Genomic DNA, 27,264 nt, shown 5'->3' with positions numbered 1-27,264 from the left:
ATGAAGGCAGAGCATGCAGATTAATGAAAGTAGTGAATTTCAGCTTGTTTTGTTGTGGTTACAATGAAGTTAACACCACATTTAATGCACAGTGCTGCATTATTATAGGATTGTGCTGTATGCTTATCTACCTGCAGTGACATTTCTATTACGATGAGAAAGAAGACTTAAGCTTTCAAAAGATGAAAAGCAGTGAAGGTAGAAGTCTAACATTGACAGATATATGACAGCGAGTAAGTAATATTACTGGCGTGTAAGCGATTGGAAAAGGGATTCCGAAACAGACACATGACAGAAGGAGATTGACCTTACCTGATAGGTCTCTGCCAACGCCTAGAGCCAGGCCATCTTTGATCCAAAGGACAACACCATGGTAGCCAGGAATGGAGCAGGGCAGGGTGACGGGCTGACCGGCCACCACCACCAGGTCCTGGGGCTGCTGGGAGAACATGGTCTGGACCCCTGGAGAAACACACAGAAAGATAGATGAACAGTCAGATACTATGATCCAGTTCTATAAGACATTCAAAGACATCACCTTCAAAACACCTAACCAAAAAAGGACTGGTGGAAGCACCTAACCCAAACAGACTGGCACAAACACCTAACCCAAACAGACTGGCACAAACACCTAACCCATACAGACTGGCACAAACACCTAACTCAAACAGACTGGCACAAACACCTAACCCAAACAGACTGGCACAAACACCTAACCCAAACAGACTGGCACAAACACCTAACCCAAGCAGACTGGCACAAACACCTAACCCAAACAGACTGGCACAAACACCTAACCCAAACAGACTGGCACAAACACCTAACCCATACAGACTGGCACAAACACCTAACCCATACAGACTGGCACAAACACCTAACCCAAACAGACTGGCACAAACACCTAACCCATACAGACTGGCACAAACACCTAACCCATACAGACTGGCACAAACACCTAACCCAAACAGACTGGCACAAACACCTAACCCAAACAGACTGGCACAAACACCTAACCCATACAGACTGGCACAAACACCTAACCCAAACAGACTGGCACAAACACCTAACCCATACAGACTGGCACAAACACCTAACCCAAACAGACTGGCACAAACACCTAACCCATACAGACTGGCACAAACACCTAACCCAAACAGACTGGCACAAACACCTAACCCAAACAGACTGGCACAAACACCTAACCCATACAGACTGGCACAAACACCTAACCCATACAGACTGGCACAAACACCTAACCCAAACAGACTGGCACAAACACCTAACCCAAACAGACTGGCACAAACACCTAACCCAAACAGACTGGCGCAAACACCTAACCCATACAGACTGGTGCAAACACCAAACCCAAACAGACTGGCACAAACACCAAACCCAAACAGACTGGCACAAACACCTAACCCATACAGACTGGCACAAACACCAAACCCAAACAGACTGGCACAAACACCAAACCAAACAGACTGGCACAAACACCTAACCCAAACAGACTGGCACAAACACCAAACCCAAACAGACTGGCACAAACACCAAACCCAAACAGACTGGCACAAACACCTAACCCAAACAGACTGGCACAAACACCTAACCCATACAGACTGGCACAAACACCTAACCCATACAGACTGGCACAAACACCTAACCCATACAGACTGGCACAAACACCTAACCCATACAGACTGGCACAAACACCTAACCCAAACAGACTGGCACAAACACCAAACCCAAACAGACTGGCACAAACACCTAACCCAAACAGACTGGCACAAACACCTAACCCAAACAGACTGGCACAAACACCTAACCCAAACAGACTGGCACAAACACCTAACCCATACAGACTGGTGCAAACACCAAACCTAACAAAAAATCTAACCCAAAAGGAATGTTGCAAACACCAAACCCCTAACCCAACAAGATAGGTGCATTAGAGTTGTTCCACTTTGCTGAAACTCTACTCAGAAAAGCAATCTTCATTTACATAGGATTTCACACATGCAGATTGGCTGCTCGCATGACACACACTCGAAATCACAGCCCTGTCTGCTAACACCACATCTCTGGCAGACATTCCCTCACACTCACATTAATGTACTTCATCCATTCCCTTTATTAGACGCATGGTGCTACCAGAGCTCAGGCAGAAAGTGCGGTGTGACGGACCCCATTAGGGGTAGGGAGGGGGTGGTGGGGTGGACAGGGGGTACTGGAGGTGCAGTCGGGGAATGGCACTTAGTGAGAAGTGTCACTGACATGCAGACTGTTGGTGAGCATGTTGAGGCTCGGATATCTTTGAAGCTATCTCCCTCTGAGTCCACCTGAACAGCAGCCCTCCATCCCCTTCTCCTTGGCATCCTACCACACTGTAGCACAAAGACCATTGGGTAATTGGAAGGTCTTCTGAGAGGAATAGCAGGGAGAAAAAAAGCCTTTTTAAGTCAGCCTGTCATCTGGGCCATAGTTCTCGCCTGCTTGCATCTCGCTGTCATCATCTGAAGCTGGGGTTGGCTGAGAAGTTAGCCTCTCCAGCACATTGTGTTTACCAGGAGGTAAAGCCCGGTGTCCGGCATACTATAATGTAAAGACAGGCAATGCATCTTGGGATGGGGGGGAATAAGGAAGGAATCTCAACTGAGGGTAACAAGTGACATGTGGTCTCAGATCAATAAGACGGACTCTCGTTGATTTCTCTCCGTTCTTTTTATCTTATTTTTTAAACTTTCAAGTGAAATGGTTGTGCAAAGCTTAGGATGGCCTTGGCTTTCCCTCTTATGTACACACAAAAAACCCAATCCACACACAAACAAAGAAAATAATGAAGAGATACTGTATGTGTTTCCCCCCCTGATAATTCTGTTGCAATGTGTCCAAGGGGAATAAAAGTGGCAGATAGGAGAGGAAAGGTAACGGATTGCAATAATAGCAATAACAACAAACATAGTAAATGATGTTCCTGTCTTTAATGCACCTCTATCTACACAAACTATTGGAATTGCTTACAATAATCCTGTTCTTTCATGCTTTGGGTTGTTGTTTTCCTATTTTCTGATAGCAATTACAGAGAAAAAACAGATTAGCTTTGTTTTTACAACATTAACACAAAGCAGAGAGAGGGACAATAATAGATGATAGAAATATAAACACAATGTCTTTACATCAGTGTAAGTATTAGATTAGTAAACACATCAGTCATATTTAGTCCTGTGACCGATGCAACATGACTGACAGCTAGTTAAAAGGTAAACACAAGTCTCCATATTGATTTATACAAATTCTCCCCCACTGTATGCCGCATCTCGTGCATGCGCCCTCATTATTATAAATCAACATCTGAAAAAATGAGCTGAGAATCTGTAAGCATACAGTATACTGGGCTATTCATCTTCGGGAACACGACGGGCCTCTCTGGCATGTTTTCCTGTGACGTTTTTGTTGTGTTGGCCTTGGGTATACTACCCAGACAGCCTTGTTCCGACTCCCCTAGGAGGGGTATATCTTGGCTGCACGCAGTGAACCAGTCAGTGCTCAGACACATAGTAGGGGAGACGGCAGCTTGTGAAATCTCTTGGCATGTGAGAGAAGAAGAGAATGCAAGAAAATTAGCTTCTTTTCCGCTCTCTATCCTCGCAGTCAGGATTGCTATTATCAACCACTTCAACCTGTGCTGTAATTGATTTAATGTCGGGGGCGTCTCCGCCTTGGCAGCACTAATACCCCCATACCTTCTCCATCTTCTAACCCGCTGTTCAAATCCCTTCTCCCCACCCCGTCAAAATCCTTCCCGTCATTGTAACAAATTAGACAGATTAGGATGATTTTCTCAGAGGTTGTCACAGCCTCCCTTCCTCCTGCATCAGGTCTTCAACTCACCAGTAATTATTATTATTCACAGCCTAGGATGATTATTTTAATTACTACTAACATCTAATTAAAACGGTAATGAAAAATAATTCAATGCCTAAAAACTCCTGCCAAAAAAACATGCTAACCTAAATATTCCCTTCTGGAGATACTCTGTTTCAAGACAGTAGCTTGGTTTCCATCCAATTGGCAACAGATTTTCAAGGTAATATTCTAAAATCTGCATAAAGGAAATATGCACACTACACACATTATGCACAAATTCCAAGTTCACTAGGTGAATAGAGACTAGATCAAACAGTGCCAAAGCTATTGTTAACCCCCCATTATTCATAAACCACCCCCTTAGTTGATGAAAGAGCCATTCTCCACAGACATAAATGCGGGAGCACAGAGGTTTCTCAAGAGTACAGCCTCTCATAGACCCATACAGACGTAGGAGGGCTGCAGAAGTCTGTGTTAGAGAGAGAGGGGGGGAGAGAGAAGCTGGGAGATTAAGAGGTGCCCACCCACAGAGAAAAACAAGGTCCACCTGGTGTGGCCACCTGACCAGCAAAATGGAGATCTGCTTCATTCACGTAAAAAGGCTATCTATGGCAGTCCACATAGGTAGGTCACCAGAGGAGCACTGATAACGGGGTAGGGGTGGGGGTTAGGGAGGATGGGGGGGGTGGGGGAGCAGAGTAAGCCCATTTAATACTGGAGGTCCTTCAGCAGTGTCGGTGAAGTCACAGCCCTGTGCGTCGTACAAGGCTCTGTCGCATCTGCCAGCTTTCGGCTCCATTGGACAGCAGGGCGGCTTTAGCGGAGCCCCCTCATTTACCTCCCCCCTTTCCTCCCTGGGCCAGCTGCAGGGGCAGCCGAGCATGACGTGCAGTGGAGTGGAGACAACAGATTCCTCTCCTCCTCTCCTCCTCCTCTCCTCCTCCTCTCCCCATGCAGAAGAATGGTGGGTCGATAACACCAGATGATCAAAAATGAGGAGTGGGAGACAAAAAAAACTAAAGTGGAGCAAGAAAAACCCAGCCGATTTTCTAATAACAAATAGACAGTGAATGAAGAAAATGGTGGGGTTTTGGAGGTGCTGGTAGCTGGAGAGAATGCTGATTTCAGTGAGGCTCAGGTGCTGGAGGAGACAGAAGAGAGCAGAGATCCCTCTTAATAACGCTTTATTAACATCTGCTAATGGAGGAAGATGAGAATGAGCCTTGTGAAATGTCTAGACAAAGCAATATGCTGAGATAAATGGGGCCTGATTAGAGGGGTCAGGTGTGTGTGTGTATGTGTGTAGGAATGTGGTGGCATTTGTAGAGATAGTGTAGACACCAGGTGACGATCTCTGACGACAACCTGAGGGAGGGAGGTAGGGAGGCTTCCCCACCTAGCAACACCTCCTCAAGCTTAAACCTCTCACCTGTTTTCACAAAGAAATTATATAAAAAAGCGCTGACCAGTTAAGTCTCAATTTTTCTGTGAATGGGAGGTATGTTTCTCTCAGATGGAGATATCAGAGTGCCACTACATGATACCTTAGCGCGTCTCTGTCCGCAGCAATAGAATAAATGGGGTCTATCGTTTGTTGTTTTTCAAGTAGGGCCATATAGTACATGAATACCTCTCACCATTGACCCATCAGCCTCCCGACCTCTGCTCAACCCCTGAGTGAACTTGCAGCTGCATCTCTCCCTATTTAACTAACACAAATCACTGCTCATTCACACAATGCCTTTTGATTGAACTCTGTGGGTCAATTGATTAATTAAAGGCGGCAGACCTATGATTGGGAATGAAGGGCTGAGGGTTCTGGAGGAAGCAGGCTGTTAGAGGCGCTGAGCAGGGCCACATAATGCCTGTATGAGTACATTGCCTTCACCTAATGTTTACATTTCACTTCAGATCATTTGTTTACAGTTGGATGGTGATTGCGTTTCCACACACTACACACACTTCACCCAGCGCTAACGGCCTCGCTGCGGGCCCCAATCTCACCGCTGTCTGCCAATCAGACCTAGAAATTACCATTAGAGCCACACATCCAGTCCACTTGAGATTACTAATCAGAGCGGCGGCCGCCCAACGCCTGTCATGCCGTCCGCGTTGCCTGGAGCTCAGCTACGGATCATAAGCAGGGACTATTATCCCCCTGGTCTTCACATTTCCTCAGCCCTGAGAGAGCTAGGGAGAAGGTGTAATGTACAATAGGGAAGTTTTTGCAAGGTAGTTTTGTGACAACTTTGGCCGAGTGCATGGTATGGCTTCCCTGAGGGCTATATTGGCATGGATATGCCAATCACCTGCCCCTCCTAACATCCCTCCCTATACCTCCTCTCCCACCCACTGGGCATGCTGTGTCGTTGTATTCATTTGCTGGGGGCGGCAGCTCCGTCTCCTAATCCTGTGCCTGTTTTCCATGGGGACTGTCTGCCGAGCCCAGCTACCTCTAATGAGAGTGTGAAATTAATGAATAAATCCCATCATTATTGCGTTTTCCTTTTCAACATCCAAGGCAACCTCAGTCATGTTAGAATCACCATCCACTCAGCTAGTGGGCCCCCACAGTTCCATTTCCTCCTGCCCAAATATGAAAAGTCCCCCACTGAAGATAGGATAGGAAAATTATCTAAGCGCAGTGACAGGCTTTACATTTACCTGTGCCGAGGCGATGTGAGTTATTTGAGGACACAATAATGGGTAAAAGGACTCCAGCAGTTCTCCACTAATCCAAGCCTGAGGACCAAAGTAAACACAAACCCCAGCTATATGGATTACTGTATCTAATCCCATCTCTCTCTAATTGAATTCTGCCTATTGGGCATAACCTGATGTCTGGATCAATCTGAGCTCCCCACCTCTCTGCCTATATCTCCATAGCCAAATGTTTATCTACAGCTCATCCTTCCGGCTTATCACCCAATATATCGCTTTGGCTCCCTAATTCTCCTAACTCAATCCCCAACAAGGCACATCTTAAAACTGTGTATCCATATGTGCGATGTGTAGATTCCACGAAAAAGAAAGACACCAGAGAATGTGGACCAGCAGGTCAGGGAGGTCAGTGGATGAAGGTACATTTTAAACTGGACCAACAAGTGTTAAAAATCCAGGATTAAAATAACTTCTTTCAGAAGGGCAGACAGCACTAACATTTTTATAATAAAAAAATAAAAACTTTATTTAATGAGGCAAGTCAGTTAAGAATATATTCTTGACGACCTACCCTGGCCAAACCCGGACAACTCTGGGCCAATTGTGCGCCACCCTATGGGACTCCCAATCACAGACGGATGTGATGGGACTGTAGTGACGCCTCTTGCACTGAGGTGCAGTGCCTTAGACCGCTGCACCACTCGGGAGCCCGAATGCAGTCTTACTTTAAAAATTAATCTTCCTTTGCTGGGAATGTGATACAAAATTGCATAAATATGACAGCACTTCCATGTCATTGGATTTTTGCACATTGATAACATCTAATCGGAATACAGACGTTCCCTGCAGGAAGTTTTTGTTTCAAGAGTCCCCACAGTAGCATCAAGTCAGGATTTCTGATTCATGTATTTCAGTGTATTCACTTCTGGGTTTTATGGGAATAGGATAACAAGAATACTAAATGAATTAATTGAATGTGATTCCCAACTGTAAACAATGTCTGTACTACATCTGTCTCTGCTGAGGGAGTCATAAACGTCATACATTAGTAAATGATCTTTGAAGCCATACTAGACTACACCAGACACACAGCACTCTCAATTCTTTGTAATTTCTCCTCAAATGGCTTTGTTCCAACTCAAACCCCGATCATTTGGCCTTGCCTCCAACTTATTAGAGTAAAATGCCACATTGTGATTGACAGCAGAAATGTACAATGCATCCCCCTCCATCTCGCCGCCAGTTGTCCTTCCTCCTGGAGACAGAGACACATGCTCTTGCCCTTCATCGCCACACGCTGATCAGTCACACACTAACCACTCCACCACTCCCTCTCCGACTGACAGTGCCGGGGCCATGATTGACGCATTTAATTATCTGGAGCGCAATCACTAATTTGACTACCTCACAGAACCGTGCTGTGAGGTGCATCAATTAATTAGTAGGGCATAAAGCAGAAAGCCACAGTGCATAATACTCAAAGTCGTGGCATTTTCCTGAGTTTCTTTCATTAGGTATGAGGATAAGCTAGCTAGTTGCTTCGCTATACTGACTCCCTGCACTACTTATCAATCTCTTTTGTTTCTACCATTACTTCTAGACTGGACTGTGGGGACTAAGTGGCTGACAGGAAGTGAGGTGAGGCTGGACAATTATGAGGATGTGATGCATGAAGCGTTTGACTAACTTTAACTACAGCAAGGTGAGGCCACGGCTGAGGCCCTACACCTCATCTATCTCCATTGTGCTAAACACAAATCAGATGGAAAAATAAGGGTCTTCTGGGGAGCACTGTTGGCACTGAAATCACGCCATATAGTCATCCCCTTTTGAGATAGCTAACATACTGTATGATATTCCCTGGGACCCCACAAAAGACTAAAATGGACGAGTTAGAGATTTAATGGATTCCTTTGCTATGATACACTTAGCTTTATGACATCATACTGGGACCTGATTACATGTTGTCATGTTCTGAAGGTCAACTTCAAATCAATGGTCATTATAATCTTATCTATTATGATATTATAATAATTAATGACATAGGAAAATAGTACTGAGGAGATTGCGGGTCACCACGTCAGTCAGTCCCATATTAACTTTTCAATTATTTATCATTAATTGACTTCTTAATAGAGCTTAATATGCCAATTATAAGGTCACTTTCCTGATGTTTGGTCACCTTGATATTTCATTGCATTCGAACACACACACAGATGTACACACAAGTATCGTAATATGAGCTCGGTTCTATAGTCATTTTTGTTGCCATTTTGTTATTCACACAGCCTTGTTCTGTTCGATGTTCTCTACCTACAGTATATAGTACTCTAAATATCCCAATGCATGTTGTTAAGTTCAAAAGAACACAAGAAACAAAAGTGCTTACACCGTTCAAACCAATGAGGGTTTGGAAATGAAAAGTACATTTTGTCAGAATCATCTTTTAGCAGATAGAACCTTATAGTCCAAGCTCTCGTGGTAGATAAATAGCCTTTAAATTATGTTTGCTTGAAAGCAAGATAAGACACTTTGCTATTCTTCATTTTTTTTTATCTTCTGAAATATTCTGGATCTCTTCAGAGGGATTCTTTGAGCACAGAATGTCTGAAGCAGTCTGACTAACTGACACTTCAAATGAAAGGGCCTGGAGATGGACAAATGGTTAGCTTGCCAGCCAAGAATAACTCACTTTTGATATGCAGATGTAAATTAACTGGTATTACACCTGAAGCCTATGCACTGAAAGGCATTAAGTGAGCTGTTCAGAAAATCAAATTCATTCGAATTGCTTTTGTCTCCATCCCAGTTACTGACAATTACATTTGATGTAGAACAAGCATTTTGAAAGACAGTCCATTAGAAATTAGGGTGATCATCATGGAACATTTTTTTCCGCGGCAACCAGGAAAGAATCCACGTCTTCATGACAAAGCTACAATTCTATGTATTAGTGATGATGGGCCAAAACGATGAAGTTCGAAGTTAGATTTTGTATAGATTCAGACTAGGTTCAGACTAGCCTCAAGGTTTTTCTCTTCTCTCCTGCCTGAATAATTAGATGAATTGTCTGAGCTGCACATTACATCATGTATTGGCTTTTCTGGATACTTCATCAACGTGGACCAAACTGAATCCCTCAGCCACAGCTTGCAAAGATATAGCGATAGTTAGCAAAATAATGAACATTTCATAAAGTGGCTGTGGAATCCATTAGATGAGGCATTGCATTGATGTCTTTATCTTCCCCCAGACTGTACGAACCCATTTTCCTCACCCGGCCACTGCTAAAACAAATAAGCCAACATATCCACCGGGCCCTCTCTGCAATGTGATGGCTGCTGTTCTTATGAAGATTTGTCTCTGAGACTGTAAATACATGGAGCAGGAAAGATAAACACCGCAGCCGCGGGAAACCTGTGTATTTATGCCCGCTCTCGCCCTGCTCGTTAGTGGAACAGGACAGTTGCTGAGGCACAATCAAGACGGATTGCTTCCAATGATGAGTTCAAAAAATGACAAATGGCAATGAGAGACAGCCTCATAGACACACTCTCTATCATCAGCCACAGGCGCAGAAAGAAAAAATATGGTTTCTACGGAATACAGACATTCGAGTATCTAGTGCCAGAAACCTTTATTAAATCTTTCTGGCCTGCGTCTTTCTTTCAGTTGGCATAAAATCAAGTCAAAAGAGCTTTAAGGCGTCAAAAGTTAAAGAACGGATTCTTAAGTCATGTTCTGTCCTAAGTTAATTCTGTTTCCACATTTTAATAATAGACAGGAAGGAGGGCTAATGGAAATGGCTAGCCAGACAGCCTTTTGAGTTTTTAAGTGTTCAAATGTAGTAGAGATAAATATAAAGTTGGCCTATCCTATTTTATTAGGGCTTTTTGCTGTAAACAATGGGACTAATCTGACCAGCGATTGTGATTACTGTCATGGAAAAAGAGAGTACCATGGGCTTGTTTCCAAGGTAACTCCAGTTGAACAGACATAACAGTTCACTTAGCATAGAATGCAATGTAACACAGCAGTCTCTCAGGACGTGTATTGATTGAAAACCCAGAGGCTATCTTTGCAAACTTTACTTCTTTAAAAAAAAATTTTTTTAGAAGCTTTGAGTTTTTCATAATGACAAGAAAAAACATAAAAGAGATGGTAATGAAAAATGGGGAGAAGGAGTGTGAAGATCAGATGTGTCTGATTGAAATAGAAGGGCCCCTTCTGTTTCCCCAGCATTGCAATTAGATTCTCTCTCTATGAACTTCCTCCCTTGCTCTTCAGGCCTCTCCATCACACAGTACAATGGGGCGGCAGGGTAGCCTAGTGGTTAGAGCGTTGGACTAACCGGAAGGTTGCAAGCTCAAATCCCTGAGCTGACAAGGTACAAATCTGTCATTCTGCTCCTGAACAGGCAGTTAACCCACTGTTCCTAGGTCATCATTGTAAATATGAATTTGTTCTTAACTGACTTGCCTGGTTAAATAAAGGTAAAAATTATAAAAGGTGTAATGGCAAGGCTTCAAGGAGATATCACAATGGGGTTGTAGCTGAGACATTAAGACCAAGCACTTTCTTGGAATAGTTGTGTAGTGAAACTCTTGATGGACCTTGAAAGGTCCAGTCACAATGTGCTTTTATTGGGATTGATCAGATTCATTATTGAGAGATGAGATCTTTGGCCAGCCTCGGTTGAGTTGCTTGATGGATGTGCTATAGAGAGGGCCTTCCTTCAATGGACACATCATACATTTAAAGGGAGAGTCCAATTTTCCATTACATGCTGTGTCACAACAGGTCGAGAGCCACACAGCCCCTTGTCAAGCCATAGCTCATATTTTGTGGGTTGATGAGATAAAAGATACGGCTTTCATGGCATATTGGTTCAAGGCATATTGGTTCAAGGCATATTGGTTCAAGGCATTGGTTCAAGGCATTGGTTCAAGGCATATTGGTTCAAGGCATTGGTTCAAGGCATTGAGCGACTATCTCCTTTTTGACAAAAATTAAATCGAAAGACAGATGAAGTGTTTTGAAATAAGCCCAAAGGCATAACTGCTGTGTCATGAAAGGTGAGGAAATGTGTACAATTCACGTTCAGGGTCTAATAAATAGAAATAACCTAACCAAGTTAACATATGTATGTCAAGTTCTGAACTATATGCAGTGATATTTGATCAGCCTACTAAAGCTGTCAACCCCAGGATTGTAAAGAGAATGAAATATTATCAGCATCACACATTCTTCTGTGTGGAAGGCGTTTTTTTCCTACTAAATGTATCTTGGAGCACATGCAACACCTTGTCTACAGGGAGTTTGTTTTGAAGATGTCTTCACCCTGAAAAGTGTTTTGTGAATCTTATTACTGAGAAATATAGAGATGACAAAGTCAGCGAGCTTACGTAGGGGGTGCAAATCCCCAAACACTTAAACTGGATAAGGACACTAATTTGTCAGCTTTATTTAATTGTTACAGTAGACAGGAAAAGGTATACTGGGAAATTGGGAGTTTGTGATAAATGGTGTCAGCAATTAAATGTAAGCGTTGATGATGGCTCTTTAGTTCAGCTTTATAATGCTAGCAGTGCTCAACATACTAAGTTGTCCCATAAGTGGTCTCTCCCTTGTCGACTTGTATTGTTCTACAATGTGTCCTTCCTTTGCCGACTTGCTGTGTCCAAAATAACAATGGGAATAAAGTATTGCTGTATGTTCTGCTGCTTCACAGTTGGGCCTGGTTTGTCCCAATGACAATTAAAAAGTTGGCCTTGCCAAATGTAATTGATTGACACCATTCTCATTTAGCCACAATTGAGTATTGTTTGAGAAGTGCAACACAGAAGCGCAAATGCAGCTCAAGTTGTTGAACGTTTTCTACAGCATGCTGTTGTTGTGTCAAATTCTTCAAGGTTTTTCTCTCAAAACTAACATAAAAAAAGTGCATTAATTTCTCAGTGGGAGAAAAAGTGTTCTATATCAAATGCTGGGTTCAGTCTGCCTAGTGTTTGGCTGATTGAACAAGAGTGGAGGGTGTAGGAGAGAGAGAGAAATGTATCCTCAGCGACTTTGATTCCTTCGATTGATTCTCCTGCTGCAAGTACAAAAGACTAAAACACAGCCCAAGGCCGCCAGCCAGGAAGGAGGGAGAAAGAATAGGGGGAGGTAAAAAAATCATAGAGCAACTTTACAAATCAAAATACATTTTTGACTCTTTTTAGGAACAAAGCCGGTTGGAGATGGCTCAAGTTAATACATCTCCTGTTCAGTGTGTGATCAGCCAGGGGGTCAGGTCCATTAAAGCACATCTGAGGAATTCTGAAAGGTTCCTGGGTGGCTCTACAGGGGTCTGCTATAATGAATTATTGTCTGAGAGGAAAAAGCAAGAGAGAGCACCACAACTCATATATTGCTGGTGAAATAAGACTGCTAATGCTCCCATGCTCCAAGAGAAATGGGATTCCAATCCTGGCCTAGACTCCTCATGGATGGCATCAGACGTTGGAAAGCTAAGCGGGAATAACTGACAGATCGTTACATGGCAAGGAGATGAGATGGATAGGAGGGTTGATGAGACATGGGTGGGCGTAAGGTAAACCATTCAAACTTATGCTCCCAGCCAGAGCCAGGTGTACTATAGTGAAGGCCATGATGGTGATTACATCACTGTTGTCACCAAGGCTCCTAATTGTCTACGCAGGAAGAATCTCTCCCCATAGATGGCCTTTCCCTCACACTACCAGAGGAGAATCTAAGAATGTATGACAAGAAGATTGATCAATACAATGCCATGCAGTCTAAACATAATGTTTTATCATGAAGGCAGCAGTAACGTGGCTTATGTTATTGTTTATAGTTTTCCGAATATCATGTTATTGGAAATGGTATTACCAAGCAAAGGTTAAAAATGATCCTCTGGCAATGGGATACGGGACTCATTAAAATAGATGCTTGTACGGTTGACGCTTTCTCTCGCTCATAAAAAGCCCATTTAATGCCCTCCAGACAGCGGATACATCCATTTTCCTCTTCTTCCCCCATCTCTGCTGCTCCCTTAGCGAGGACCTCGTCTCATTTTTATCCGCTGGCCGCCGTGACATTGAGAAAGGCCCCTAATCAAAACATTTGTCTTTCTTTCAACCGACGCTCAGATAGGTGAATGAGAGCTGACACCAGAGGGAGACGTATTTGTCCCAATCAGTGGCCGCCACAGTGTCACCACCAGGCGAGTGTTCTGTGTCGGCGGGATAGTGATGAATCCGCCACTTAGCCTTGATTTGGGGGAGCTGCTCGCCACAGCAAAACTGCCAGGATAAATCAAAACAACGACAACAGCGCTGCCATAGCCATTACCACTAAGAAGCCATCCCACCACCACCACCATCAACTCTGACATAATGATCCCATGCTTATTTATTGTCATATAAGCTGTGATTAGGATTTGGATATTGTGACAAATAATGACAAATCATTTGTTTCTTTGTTTTGCTTAGTTTTTCTCTCTGTGTGTGTGCGTGTGTGTGTGTGTAGCCACCACCAGGTTACAACAGCCTGCAGTCCCTTTTGTTTTCTCCCAATACCTAGCATTGTGTGGCATTAAGTTAAGTACAGAGTTCCATCTCCCAGCTGTCACTGGACATCACCAAATGGACCACATTACATGGTTTTATCCTTTAAGACGGTATGTTGCCACATTTGTTTTGTCAGAGCAGCCTAGCACTAAGTGCAACTGCTCTCCAATCTAGTCGTGATGCATTTGTAACGCTTCACTCTTCCCCTGCCAGTAGGAAATAGACTTCGTATGGCAGAGACAGACACACAGAGAGAGGGTTCTGGGTCAGAGTTCAACTACATCGTCCCGATGGGGACAATGTTTGTGTAACCATTAGAGCTCTCTTATCTCAACTCAAGTCTGGGGGTTGAGGACTCGTAGCACATAAAGAATGCAAGTGATGGAAGTGTCGCTAATGTACTTCTTTGACTTGAGCAGCATCCATCTCCCAACACTATCTGTGGCATTAGAGAGGAAAGCCTTTGTGAGACTGGAGATGAGAGGCAGACTGCAGGTAGCAACCTGTCAGAGACAGGGCTGTTATTACAGGACGAGGGGGGGAGGAGGCTTTATCATAAGATGTGTATGAGGCTGCTGACATGAGATAGCATCCTGAGTCAAAGCGGCATTACACCACACCTTCGCTAAAAGGAATCCATTGAGTTCGTAATAAAGAGATCCATTTCAGTCCTGGGCGCTATAACACATGGCTAAAGAAAGTCATTATCCCTCAAGTGCACACTTCACCATAAGTGTATATAAGGTAAAAATAATTCGTCTTCGTCTGTCTTTGAATCCTTCCCTGACAGCATTGTATTAATGTTTTACTGAAAATGGGGGAAGGTGGATTAAGATTCAGGAAGCCCTTTTGATTTTTTTTTTTACATACAGTATATCCTATTACTGAAAAAAAGACAAGATTATGGACTTTCCCTGAATGTCTGGACATGGTCTAGCATTTCTGTGCTACAGAGGAGGTGATGTGGGCTAAAGGTTATAGAATGAGATGACCTGTCAATGTGTCACGGCTGTCGTTGGAAGTAGACCAAAGTGCAGCATGGTGAGCGTACATTTTCTTTCTTTTTAAACTGTCACCAACAAAACAAGTGCCATAAACAAAGTTAACTACCTACACTGAAAGGAGGGGAAAAGGGCTACCTAAGTATGATTCCTAATCAGAGACAACGATAGACAGCTGTCCCTGATTGAGAACCATACCCAGCCAACACATAGAAACACAAATCATAGAAATAAAGGACATAGAATGCCCACCCAAATCACACCCTGACCAAATCCAAAAAGAGACATAAAAAAGGCTCTCTAAGGTCAGGGCGTGACACAATGGCAGAGAGTTCTGTCTCAGAGAGGACCAGACAGGGTTGGCAATTTCTGGCAACTCCCTGGATGTCTTATTCAAATGGGTTTTTACAGAAGTGCATATCCATGCCCAAATGGGACCAAACACATCTCAATTTGGATGTGCTATCATGCTGCTACCTTGTACACGACACCATTTTCAGGAAAATCACTCAATCAAAACAGAATGAGCTTTTCAATGTAACGACTTTACAGCAATTGCGAGGACATAAATCACACCTGCCTTCAAATAAATAAATGGGAATTCAACATATAAAACATATTATATAAAAGAGGGAGCTTGCAGAAAACGAAGCCATTTATATTTTATGTCCTTTACAGTACATTAACAAATGCCATTAAGTGCACAGCTGTGCCTTATTCTGTGGGCACAGCATTTAGGCAGTGACGTAAATGAGAGGGTAAAGGTTTGCCAGAGACTCTGTGGGCAAATAGCCCCAGAATGCATCAGTATTAATCAGACGTGAAATAAATCAATGGAAATGCTCCTCTTTATTCTTGCATTTTTCACCTGAGAGATGCGTGCCTATCCTACCAGTTATCCTACCAGTTATCCTACCAGTTATCCTACCAGTTATCCTACCAGTTATCCTACCAGTTATTCTACCAGTTATTCTACCAGTTATTCTACCAGTTCTAGGGTGATCTTCAAAACACTGTTTATCAAACTACTGTGTTTCAGTGAAGGAGAAAACAAATGATGCAATAGCTGGATTCAGTGAGAGAGCCAAATGTCACCATTTTGCTAGGTGAAGGTGTTGCTCTTAAGTCAAACCCACCCTAAAAAGATTTTGTTCTCAACATAAAAGTTATTTTCTTTATAAATAAAAACATCCCACTAGTATACTGTTGAAAGTGGAATCTGCACTATAGGTGACCACTTTTCAAAAAAGGCAGGGACCTGTATCTCACAGCACATCTCAATCTCCAGTCATTTCAAAGGTACTACAACACCCACACTTCTCCTCCCTGACTGCATGGTAACCAGCAGAGCCTTGGGGGCATCTGGAGACTGATGATGGTGTTAAGACTGGGCATTGTCTGGATAATAGTGAACAGAGAGAGCCAGTCCTCTGAGGAGTGCTAGAGGTTTGATGTCGTAGCTCAGGGGAGTCTTCTCCCAAGTTACCCTCACTCACTCTGGGCTGCAGGCCTTCCCTCTGGGGCCCATGTCAGATCCCCATCCACAACTGGTGCATTGGAGTGTGAAGCCACAGGACAGCCTTTTTGCACGGTTCCCCACCTTATGACTTCAACTCCCCACCTCTTGAAAGTTCTGTTGCCGGAAGCGTTGCCTGGGGCAATAATTCAGCTCCCGAAAGTCAGAGAGTTTTGAAACCCATCTACAGCATCTTACTCTTCCCCTTGCTAATCTGATGTCTCCTTCATACTCCTGTCAATCCCAACATGTCATGTATTTTAGACATGCTCCTGCGAATCAACACGCATGGCATGAGCTCACTGACTCACACACACAGCTTCCAACAAAGGTAAACTTTAGCTTTGTCGGGTCCTGTCTGACTAATGGTATTGAAGTGATTATACACTGGGGTACTTCCCCGACCAGCTGTGACAGAGGTAGCCCGGGCACCGCAGGACCGAAAGCAGAGTTCAGACACTGCTTGTGCACCACTTTCTACCTCAGTGGGCTTGGGAGGTTCCCTAACTCTTTCATACAGAGTTAACAAGTGATAATTAACTGTGTACCTAACAATGGTTTAATGTCTGTGTGACCAAATGGGCCCACGGTTCCAGTCTCATTAACACTGCAGAAGGAGGATGGTCCCTGGTGAAGAATCCTGCTCGACATAGATCGTCTTGGACTTGATGAGGGTAGGAAAAGGCCAGAAGTGAACAGTGAAGTGGGAAAATGTTCAACAATGGCCTTGTCTCTATCTAATGAGAGCGTAATGGGGATATACTGTACTGTATCCGACTCAGAATCCAGAAGTTAGTCTTAGAAATTGTGCCATCCACCTCCCTCCACAGAGGTTATATATACCTCATTATGTCACAATGAGATCCATTTAAACCTGTTGATGATATAGGAAGCCTTGCTCTCCTCTCCACTGGAATGTGTGCCTACTGAGGTATGTGGCATGTCTTAACCACCCTAAGTGGTGATGATGACGTGCTCTAAACCAATTAGCTAGAGGGCTTCACGAGGAGAGGGCGACCATTATGACTGGCTAGAGCTGGAGCACAGAGAGCTGACAGGCCTGTTAGCCTAGCCTAACTGGTGACTCATTCATTTAACCTCCTACACTAAACTCCTGCACTAGGAGGATATTACCCTTCCTCACTGTCACACAGGTTAAAGCAGCTATAGCCCTGCTAACTTGCAAAACGCCACCTATCACACCCACAAGTGGGCAGATTCTGCATGGTGTAGCAGTGTAACCTCAGCAGCCACTGATGGAGCTAATGTAGCCCTGGAAAGGTCAGATGGAGAGAGGGAGATTAGAACTTATGCCCTGCTCTGACAGCTAGTCTGACCTTTAGCAGGCTAATCCTTGCAAGAAGGATCCTGCCCAGCCATGTCTGTGCTAGCTCTCCTGCCTCCCTCCCAGGCACAGGGGCACTCACCTCAACTCAACCCAAATGTGGACTGGCACTCAGTGTGAAAATGCTGCTGTGAGGGGGAACACTGTTCCAGCCAGGCTGAGTGAGTTGGACTGGTGCCCTGGGGTGGACTAACATGTCCCTGCCCATGTCCCTGCTCTGCTGCCTTCCACTTGTAGGACATAGTGTATGTGGCTTGTTTACTGTAGGTGACGAGCTAGAGCACAGCTAGGTGAAATTAGCAGTGGGAACAACAGGCATACTAACAGTGATTAGGATGCTCCGTTAAACTACCCAGTGGTGGCATATGCCGGTATGACTGCTTCAGGTCATGTACTGTAGGCTTACAACATTAACATAGCTAACACGTTTCAGTCTGAAGCCATTAAGGACATGTTAGGACTTGAAGAGCAGTGGGAGGATAATGATGAGTGGTCTTACTGGAGAACAACTCAGAGATAACAAAGATGATGAGTGGTCTTACTGGAGAACAACTCAGAGATAACAAAGATGATGAGTGGTCTTACTGGAGAACAACTCAGAGATAACAAAGATGATGAGTGGTCTTACTGGAGAACAACTCAGAGATAACAAAGATGATGAGTGGTCTTACTGGAGAACAACTCAGAGATAACAAAGATGATGAGTGGTCTTACTGGAGAACAACTCAGAGATAACAAAGATGATGAGTGGTCTTACTGGAGAACAACTCAGAGATAACAAAGATGATGAGTGGTCTTACTGGAGAACAACTCAGAGATAACAAAGATGATGAGTGGTCTTACTGGAGAACAACTCAGAGATAACAAAGATGATGAGTGTCACTGCCACAAACCATGCTTTAGCGATGTTCTGTACATGAGCAGGCTACTGTATGTACCTGTTTACAGTGCAAAGCTGGAGTCTCCGTTAGTCCTTGTCTGTATACTGAAAGAGGCGAAGCATGTCTCTGTTAGTTCCCAGTGTGTGACAGGGAGCTAGGCGAGGAGGAGAAGAGGGAGGAGAGGAGATGTGTGCGACACCCTGGCGGTTCCTGTTTTAACACCTGTGGACTGCAGGTTGACAACTCTCTCCCACACCTGCATGGCTGGAGAGGAGAGAAGCAGGTTCTCTCTGTACTTACAATGTCACAACCTATGCTCCCTCTCTCACTTTCTCTCTAACTCTCTTTCATGCTCGCTCTCTCTTTCTCTCTCACTTTATTTCGCTCTCTCTCTCTCTCTTTGCTTCTCTCTTACACCCCACACCTCTCTGTACTGTTTCACCTCTTCACCCCTCTCTACCCCTCCCCCTGCTACCCCACTGGCCCTGGTGTGACCCAGCAATCCCCGGTCAAGGTGACAGGTGTCGTCATAGCTGCTCTCTTCAGCCCCCAATTAACAGAGCTTACCGTTGGCCAACAGCAGCCACATGTGTACTGTAGGTGTGTAGGGGGAAGCAAAAGATGCAGCTCAGCTGTCCTTCACATTGTGCCACTAGTGAAAACCACTTTTTCCCCATCTCCAATGCTCAAGGAAAACTAGAGGTGGCTCCTGAATAGTACATGAAGGCTAGGTAACACTGAGGACTTCGGGCAGCCATCATAGTGATATCAAACCATACAACCCATGCAAAAGTTGATATTTTCCGACCAAACCACCTAAAACATTGATTCAAACCAGATATAATGAGGACTTTGATTGAACATTTTGTCATCGAGTTTCAAATTGCCTGCATCCACATGGATGTGTAAGGCTTTGATTTACCGGCCAGGTATCTCTAGGGCCAAATAGAGTCCCAGTCAATAACAAACACAAGCAGGATAATGAACCAAACAGAGGACTGAAGAGTGGTTATCTGATTGAAATGCTTGAGCATGCAAGCGGGAATTCTTGATAACATGAGTGTGGTGTGCATTAACATATATCCCCTTGTAGTGGCGTCCCTATTACAGAGGTGTCCTCTTCACGTCCCTCTTTAACCTTGAAAAAACGGAATGAATAATGTGTTTCAGGTCATTCAAATGTGTGTTGCGCTATCTGGTGTTAAAAATACCTTCAAATACATTACAGAGATGGAGCACTAGACATAATGCTTGCTGGTTCAATTTGCAGGTGCAGTGAATAAAGTGTCCATGCTGACGGATGGGGACTGATGAGCCACAATAACTGAGATTTGACCACTAGCTCTAAACTGCTCTAAACTGCCTGCTGGTAGAGATAAGGGGAAAGTGGACAAATTAGCTTGAGTGTAGTGTAATCTCTATTGACCAGAAACACCTCTTGTTTGTGAGAGTATTTAACATATTGTCAGGATTTGGCCAGGGTTGTTCCGGTTTTTGGTCACTAGATGCCCCCATTGTGCCTTTTGACCTTTTGTTTTCCCTTGATCCCCATTATTATTTGCACCTGTGCCTCGTTTCCCCTGATTGTATTTAAACCCTTTGTTTTCCTCTGTTCTTTGCTCTGTGTTTGTATGTTAGCACCCAGCCCTAGTACTCTGAGAACTCTTGTTGATCCCGGTGGACTCTCTTGTGGAATTCTGTTTTTTGTTCTTGTTTGTTTGTTTTTTGAGTATCTTTTGAGGCTTTTTGTGCTTTACCTTCCACCTTGTGGATTTACCTTTTTTGTCTTGGAGGATTACCTTTGTTCTTGTAGGATTCCTTTTGAGGTAGTGGAGTTACATGTTTTCCTGAAGAACTTCACTTTTTACTTCATTAACCTGTTAAGTCGACCCTCTACTTTTTCGAACATTCTGTTAAAAATCGCGCAACATTTCAGCGCCCTGCTACTCATGCCAGGAATATAGTATATGCATATTATTAGTATGTGTGGATAGCAAACACTCTGACGTTTCTAAAACTGGTTAAATCACAGCTGTGACTTTAACAGAGCGTGAGTTTCATCGAATAGTGGAGGAAAACCTGATCACTGAAAATGGAAATAAATATCCTTGCGCTTACTTCCAGGAATAGTTCAAAGTGAACCGAATTACATGAGACCGAGGTTTCAGCGCCTACAGCTACCACACGTTGTCTAGAGTCTTGTCATTTGATTCGCAATTGATTCTTGGTCTAACCGGTTTCAATGGAACTCCTTCCCTCCGTTCTCCGACCGGATGTTTTGGTCGAGCTCTCTCGGCCATGTTTTTTTCAAGACGACACCTATAGAAGTTACATAGCCTCCTAATGAATTTTATCGCTTATTAACGTGTACTAATACCTAAAGTTGCATTACAAAAGTATTTCGAAGTGTTTTGTGAAAGTTTATCGTCGACTTTTTGAATTTTAAAAAATGACGTTACGTTATGAAACTCTCTTTTTTTTCCGTTTATCATACAGTCTACATAGAACTATATCTAGGCTATATATGGACCGATTTAATCGGAAAAAAAGACCCAATAGTGATTATGGGACATCTAGGAGTGCCAACAAAGAAGATGGTCAAAGGTAATGAATGTTTTATATTTTATTGTGTGGTTTGTGTAGTGCCGAATATGCTAATTATTTTGTTTACGTCCCCTGCGGGTCTTTTGTGGTGTTACATGCTATCAGATAATAGCTTCTCATGCTTTCGCCGAAAAGCATTTTTAAAATCTGACTTGTTGCCTGGATTCACAACGAGTGTAGCTTTAATTCAATACCCTGCATGTGTATTTTAATGAACGTTTGAGTTTTAACTAATACTATTAGCATTTAGCGTAGCGCATTTGTATTTCCAGAGCTCTAGATGGGACGCCTGCGTGCCAGGTAGGAGCAAGTGGTTAAATACACCGTCTCAAGTACTGCTGTGTCTGCCTCATCTTCTGGGTTCTGCCGACTATTCGTGGCTCAGTTGGTTAAGTGACTGTTTCTCACTCCGGAGACCCGGGTTCGTAACCGGGTCCTGACAGAAACACAGAGCCCTAAATGAACCCAGAGGCAGCCAGTTCCCAGGACCTTGTTGCCATGCTGTCCCACCACCAGGAGACTGTCCAACGCCACGAAGCCGCCCTGGTTCAGCAAGAGGCCTTAATGGCTAGACATTCTCATCTTCTGTCGGAGATGCTGACTTCCATAAAGCAGATATCTGATCGACTTACCCCGGCAACAGTTCCCGTCCCAGTACCTCAGATTCACGTACCCATGGCAGTTAACCCTCTGGCTGAACCTTGTCTTCCACCTCCCCAATGGTTCTCAGGTGATCCAAGTGCTTGTAAAGGGTTTCTCACCCAATGTTCTCTCTCCTTCGAGCTGCAACCCTCGTCGTTCCCCACCGACCGGTCTAAGATCGCATATATCATCACCCTGCTGTCGGAAAAAGCCCTGGCCTGGGCTACTGCTGTGTGGGATGCCGATAGTTCCTGCTGTGCCAGCTACTCTGCCTTTGCTGAGGAATTCAAATGAGTGTTTCAAGGCCCAAGCAGTGGGCCTGACTCAGCCAAACAGCTCCTGACTCTCCACCAAGGTCGGCGCAGCGTGACGGACTATGCCATCCAGTTCCGCACGGTGGCAGCAGCGAGTGGCTGGAACAACGAGGCGCTCACGGTGTGCTATCTGAAAGGCCTTTCCGACACTATCCAAGATGAACTGGCCACTCGGGAACCACCGGACAATCTCGAGTCCCTGATCAAGTTGGCCTCACGCATTGACCAGCGTCTGAGAGAGAGAGAACTCAACCGTAGACCTCTAGCCCCTATCAGTCCCAGCTCCGAGTCCCCACCTTTATCCTCGCTGGCTCCACCGGAACCCATGCAGATTGGACGCATCTCCCAGGCTGAGAGAGACCGCCGGATGAGGGAGCGACGCTGTCTATATTGCGGCAAACCGGGCCATTTCCGTTCCACGTGTCCCGGGCTCCAGGGAAACGCTCTGTCCCGTACAGACCGGGGGGAACTGTAACCGGAAACATAACCTCCTCCCTTCCGTCCAACTCCCGTCTGCTCATTCCAGTCACCCTTTCCTGGGACAACCACAAGCTTCACCTTCAAGCATTGGTAGACTCTGGAGCCGCAGGTAACTTCATGGATGGTGTCTGGGCGAAGGAGAATGGCGTTCCCTCTGAACCTCTAAGTGACTCCATGAGGGTTACTACATTGGATGGAAGCCCTTTGGGATCTGGACTTGTCACTCATGTCACTACCTCCTTGCGACTTTCAGTTTCACAACACCAGGAATTGATGAACTTTCATTTGATCTCCTGTTCCGAGTTCCCTCTCGTCCTTGGATACCCCTGGCTTCGCAGCCATAACCCTCACATCGACTGGTCTGTGGGCGCTATCAAGCCGTGGGGTCCTACGTGCCAAGCTACTTGTATTTTCCCGAATTCCCCGAGTTCTACTCCCGAGTCTTTAGAATCCATCGATCTGACCCGAGTTCCCGAGTGTTACCATGACCTCAAACTGGTATTTAGCAAACAGAGGGCCACCATGCTACCACCCCATAGACCTTATGATTGCCCCATCGAACTGTTTCCGGGCACTTGCCCTCCCAGAGGTCGGATCTTTTCCCTATCTCCACCCGAACGAGCTGCTATGGATACCTACATCAAGGACGCTCTGGAAGCAGGCCTCATGCGTCCATCCACCTCCCCGGCGGGAGCAGGGTTTTTCTTTGTGGCCAAGAAAGACGGTGGATTACGTCCTTGCATCGACTACCGGGGACTCAATGCCATAACCGTCCGTAACCGTTACCCGCTACCCCTTATGGCCACAGCCTTCGAGCTGCTCCAGGAAGCAGTTGTTTTCACTAAGCTTGACCTGCGGAACGCATACCATCTTGTGCGGATCAGACCTGGTGACGAGTGGAAGACCGCTTTCAACACGCCTACTGGTCACTATGAATACTTGGTGATGCCCTTCGGCCTGACCAACGCCCCAGCGGTGTTCCAAGCGCTCATAAACGATGTGCTTAGGGATATGCTTAACATATTTGTGTTCGTTTACTTGGATGACATCCTCATCTTTTCGAGCTCTCTTCAAGAACACACTAAGCATGTCAGACAAGTAATCAAACGCCTCCTAGACAGCCATCTGTACGTTAAGCCGGAAAAATGTGAATTCCATTCATCCCGAGTACAATTCCTGGGATTTGTAGTGGAACCCGGTCGAGTCCAAATGGACCCCAGGAAGGTAGGGGCGGTAGCGGATTGGCCCACCCCGAAATCCGTTAAGGAAGTTCAGCGTTTCCTGTGCTTCACTAACTTTTACCGTAAGTTCATCAAGAACTTCAGCTTGGTGGCAGCCCCTCTCTCAGCTTTAACCAAGGGTGGCAATGCAAGGTTTTTCTGGGGAAGAGAAGCTGAGACGGCCTTCCAAGGACTCAAGCAGCGCGTCCTCTCTGCTCCCATCCTGATACTACCGACTACGGATGAACCGTTTGTGGTGGAGGTAGACGCCTCCACCATTATTATTATTATTATTATATATTATTATTATATTATTATTATTATTATATTAGGTTGGTGTTGGAGCTGTCCTGTCTCAGAGGGGTGAAGACAAGAAGCTTCATCCGTGCGCTTTCTTCTCACACCGGCTTACCCCGGCTGAGAGGAACTACGATGTGGGGGATCGTGAACTCCTAGCGGTTAAGATGGCATTGAAGGAATGGAGACACTGGCTCGAGGGGGCTTCTCACCCGTTTCAAGTGCTTACGGACCACAAAAATCTGGAGTATATCCAGCAGGCGAAGCGGTTGAACTCTAGACAAGCTAGATGGTCTCTTTTCTTCAATCGATTCCAGTTTATCCTCACCTATCGGCCCGGGTCGAAGAATCTCAAACCGGATGCCCTGTCCCGAGTCTACGCTCCTGCCATTCGAGATGACACGGACATGCCTGTCCTTCCTGCTGCTAAGATTGTGGATCCGATCTCGTAGCAAGTTGAGGATACCGTGAGATGAGCTCAAGCTATTGAACCGGACCCAAAAGGAGGTCCTGCCAATCTGTTGTTTGTCCCCAAGGAAGTGAGGACTCAGGTCCTTCTGTGGGGGCACTCCTCTCGCCTCACCTGTCACCCGGGCGTAGGTCGCACCTTGGAGTTCATCCAGCGTAAGTTCTGGTGGCCTACCATAAGAGAAGACGTTGCCACTTTCGTCAATGCCTGCCCCGTGTGCTACCTGTTCCCCACAGACCCTGGTCCCATATCTCGTTGGACTTCATTACTGGCCTTCCTCCATCCCATGGCAATACTACTATCCTAGTCATTATCGACAGGTTTTCAAAGGCGGCCAGGTTCGTCCCTCTGACTAAGTTACCTTCTGCCAAGGAAACGGCTGAGTTAGTAATTAATCATGTGTTCCGAGTCTTCGGCATTCCTCAAGATATGGTTTCTGACAGAGGTCCCCAGTTCGCCTCGAGGTTGTGGAAGGCCTTCTGCCAACTCATGGGGGCTTCTGCCAGTCTATCTTCAGGGTACCATCCGGAGTCCAACAGCCAAACTGAGAGGATGAATCAAGAGCTGGAAACCACCCTCCGATGTATGACTCGTAACAACCCGTCCACATGGTCGTCCTTCATTGTTTGGTACCGAATACGCGCACAACACCTTGCGCTCCTCCTCCACTGGTATGTCCCCGCACGAGTGTCAGTTTGGCTATGCCCCTCCATTGTTCCCGGACCAGGAGGCAGAAGTCAGAGTGTCTTCAGCCTTGAAGTTCGTCAGGTACCAACAACAAGTCAACAGACGTCGCCGTCCCGGGCCTACCCTGCGCCCCGGCCAGAGAGTCTGGCTCTCCACAAGAGACTTACCACTACGGGTGGAGTCTCGCAAGCTGTCCCAAAAATACATCGGTCCCTTTAAGGTTGCCAGGAGAGTTAACCCAGTTTCTTATCGCCTACACTTACCCAGATCCCTTAAGATTAATCCCACGTTTCACATTTCCTTATTAAAACCTATTGTTTTTTCTCCTCTTGTCCCGGCAGATAGACCTCCCCCTCCGCCTCGTGTCATTGGAGGCCAGCCGGTTTATACCGTCCATCGGATACTGGATTCCCACTGGGTGCAGCGGTACTGGCAGTATCTCGTGGACTGGGAAGGCTACGGTCCCGAGGAGTGCTCCTGGGTTCCTGCCAAAGACATACTGGACCCTGACCTCATTCGTCAGTTCAGGGCCCTCCACCCTGAGAGAGCTGGTAGGAACGTCAGGAGCCGTTCCTAGGGGGGGATTCTGTCAGGATTTGGCCAGGGTTGTTCCGGTTTTTGGTCACTAGATGCCCCCATTGTGTCTTTTGACCTTTTGTTTTCCCTTGATCCCCATTATTATTTGCACCTGTGCCTCGTTTCCCCTGATTGTATTTAAACCCTTTGTTTTCCTCTGTTCTTTGCTCTGTGTTTGTATGTTAGCACCCAGCCCTAGTACTCTGAGAACTCTTGTTGATCCCGGTGGACTCTCTTGTGGAATTCTGTTTTTTTGTTCTTGTTTGTTTGTTTTTGAGTATCTTTTGAGGCTTTTTGTGCTTTACCTTCCACCTTGTGGATTTACCTTTTTTGTCTTGGAGGATTACCTTTGTTCTTGTAGAATTCCTTTTGAGGTTGTGGAGTTACATGTTTTCCTGAAGAACTTCACTTTTTACTTCATTAAATACACCGTCTCAAGTACTGCTGTGTCTGCCTCATCTTCTGGGTTCTGCCGACTATTTGTGGCTCAGTTGGTTAAGTGACTGTTTCTCACTCCGGAGACCCGGGTTCGTAACTGGGTCCTGACACATATCCATCCTTAAGGATTTCTAGTATCCTGTAACTACATGCAAGAGGTATGTGTTGTAATTATGCATAACATAATTTGTAACCCAGGAAACGCAAACTTTTATTTTATTAATAAAACATACATTCAAATCAAATTCTATTTGTCACATGCGCCAAATACTTAACATGAAATGCTTACTTACAAGCCCTTAACCAACAATGCAGACGGATATTCTGCTTAGCTTTAGTGGCTCGTATGATGCTCCTATGGAAAAACCATCTGGTGTGTAGCTAGGGAGACACATCAAGTTTTTGACTGGTGAGTGTTTAAGTCTTTTGAAATAAAGTGGAGATGGAATGCCTACTGATTTACTCCTTTCAGTGTCATATCGCTGTTGCAGGCATATTCATTGTCCCACCTCCCTACTGTCTGAGGAAGTGGCATTGTTTACTTTCACTGTTCTGTGCATCTCTATCTCATCAGTGCTGAGTCTTTTGACGGGGGAGAAGAAAAAGCTCTAGTGTTTGGGAAGAAAAGGGCTAGACAGCTGGAGAGAGAGAGGTGAGGCTCTATAAGAATTAGATCAGTGTGGAGAGTCCAGACTGAG

At 45.1% G+C, this 27,264-nt stretch overlaps 1 protein-coding gene across 4 annotated transcripts in view; it reads right to left on the bottom strand.

Annotated features, from left to right (window-relative positions):
* LOC123992660 (kin of IRRE-like protein 3) overlaps positions 1-27,264 on the bottom strand; it is a 233,571-nt gene that overhangs the window by 97,806 nt on the left and 108,501 nt on the right. For all 4 annotated transcript variants that reach the window (XM_046294004.1, XM_046294005.1, XM_046294003.1 and 1 more), the window contains exon 2: positions 313-462. In XM_046294004.1, the coding sequence (XP_046149960.1) occupies positions 313-462 (150 nt within the window). The remainder of the gene's footprint in view (positions 1-312; positions 463-27,264) is intronic.

This window comes from Oncorhynchus gorbuscha, linkage group LG13 (genome assembly GCF_021184085.1).
Source record: "Oncorhynchus gorbuscha isolate QuinsamMale2020 ecotype Even-year linkage group LG13, OgorEven_v1.0, whole genome shotgun sequence".
Taxonomy (NCBI): Eukaryota; Metazoa; Chordata; class Actinopteri; order Salmoniformes; family Salmonidae; genus Oncorhynchus; species Oncorhynchus gorbuscha.
The sequence above is the reverse complement of the archived record's forward strand: the minus strand, read 5'-3'. Positions and strand labels throughout refer to the sequence as shown.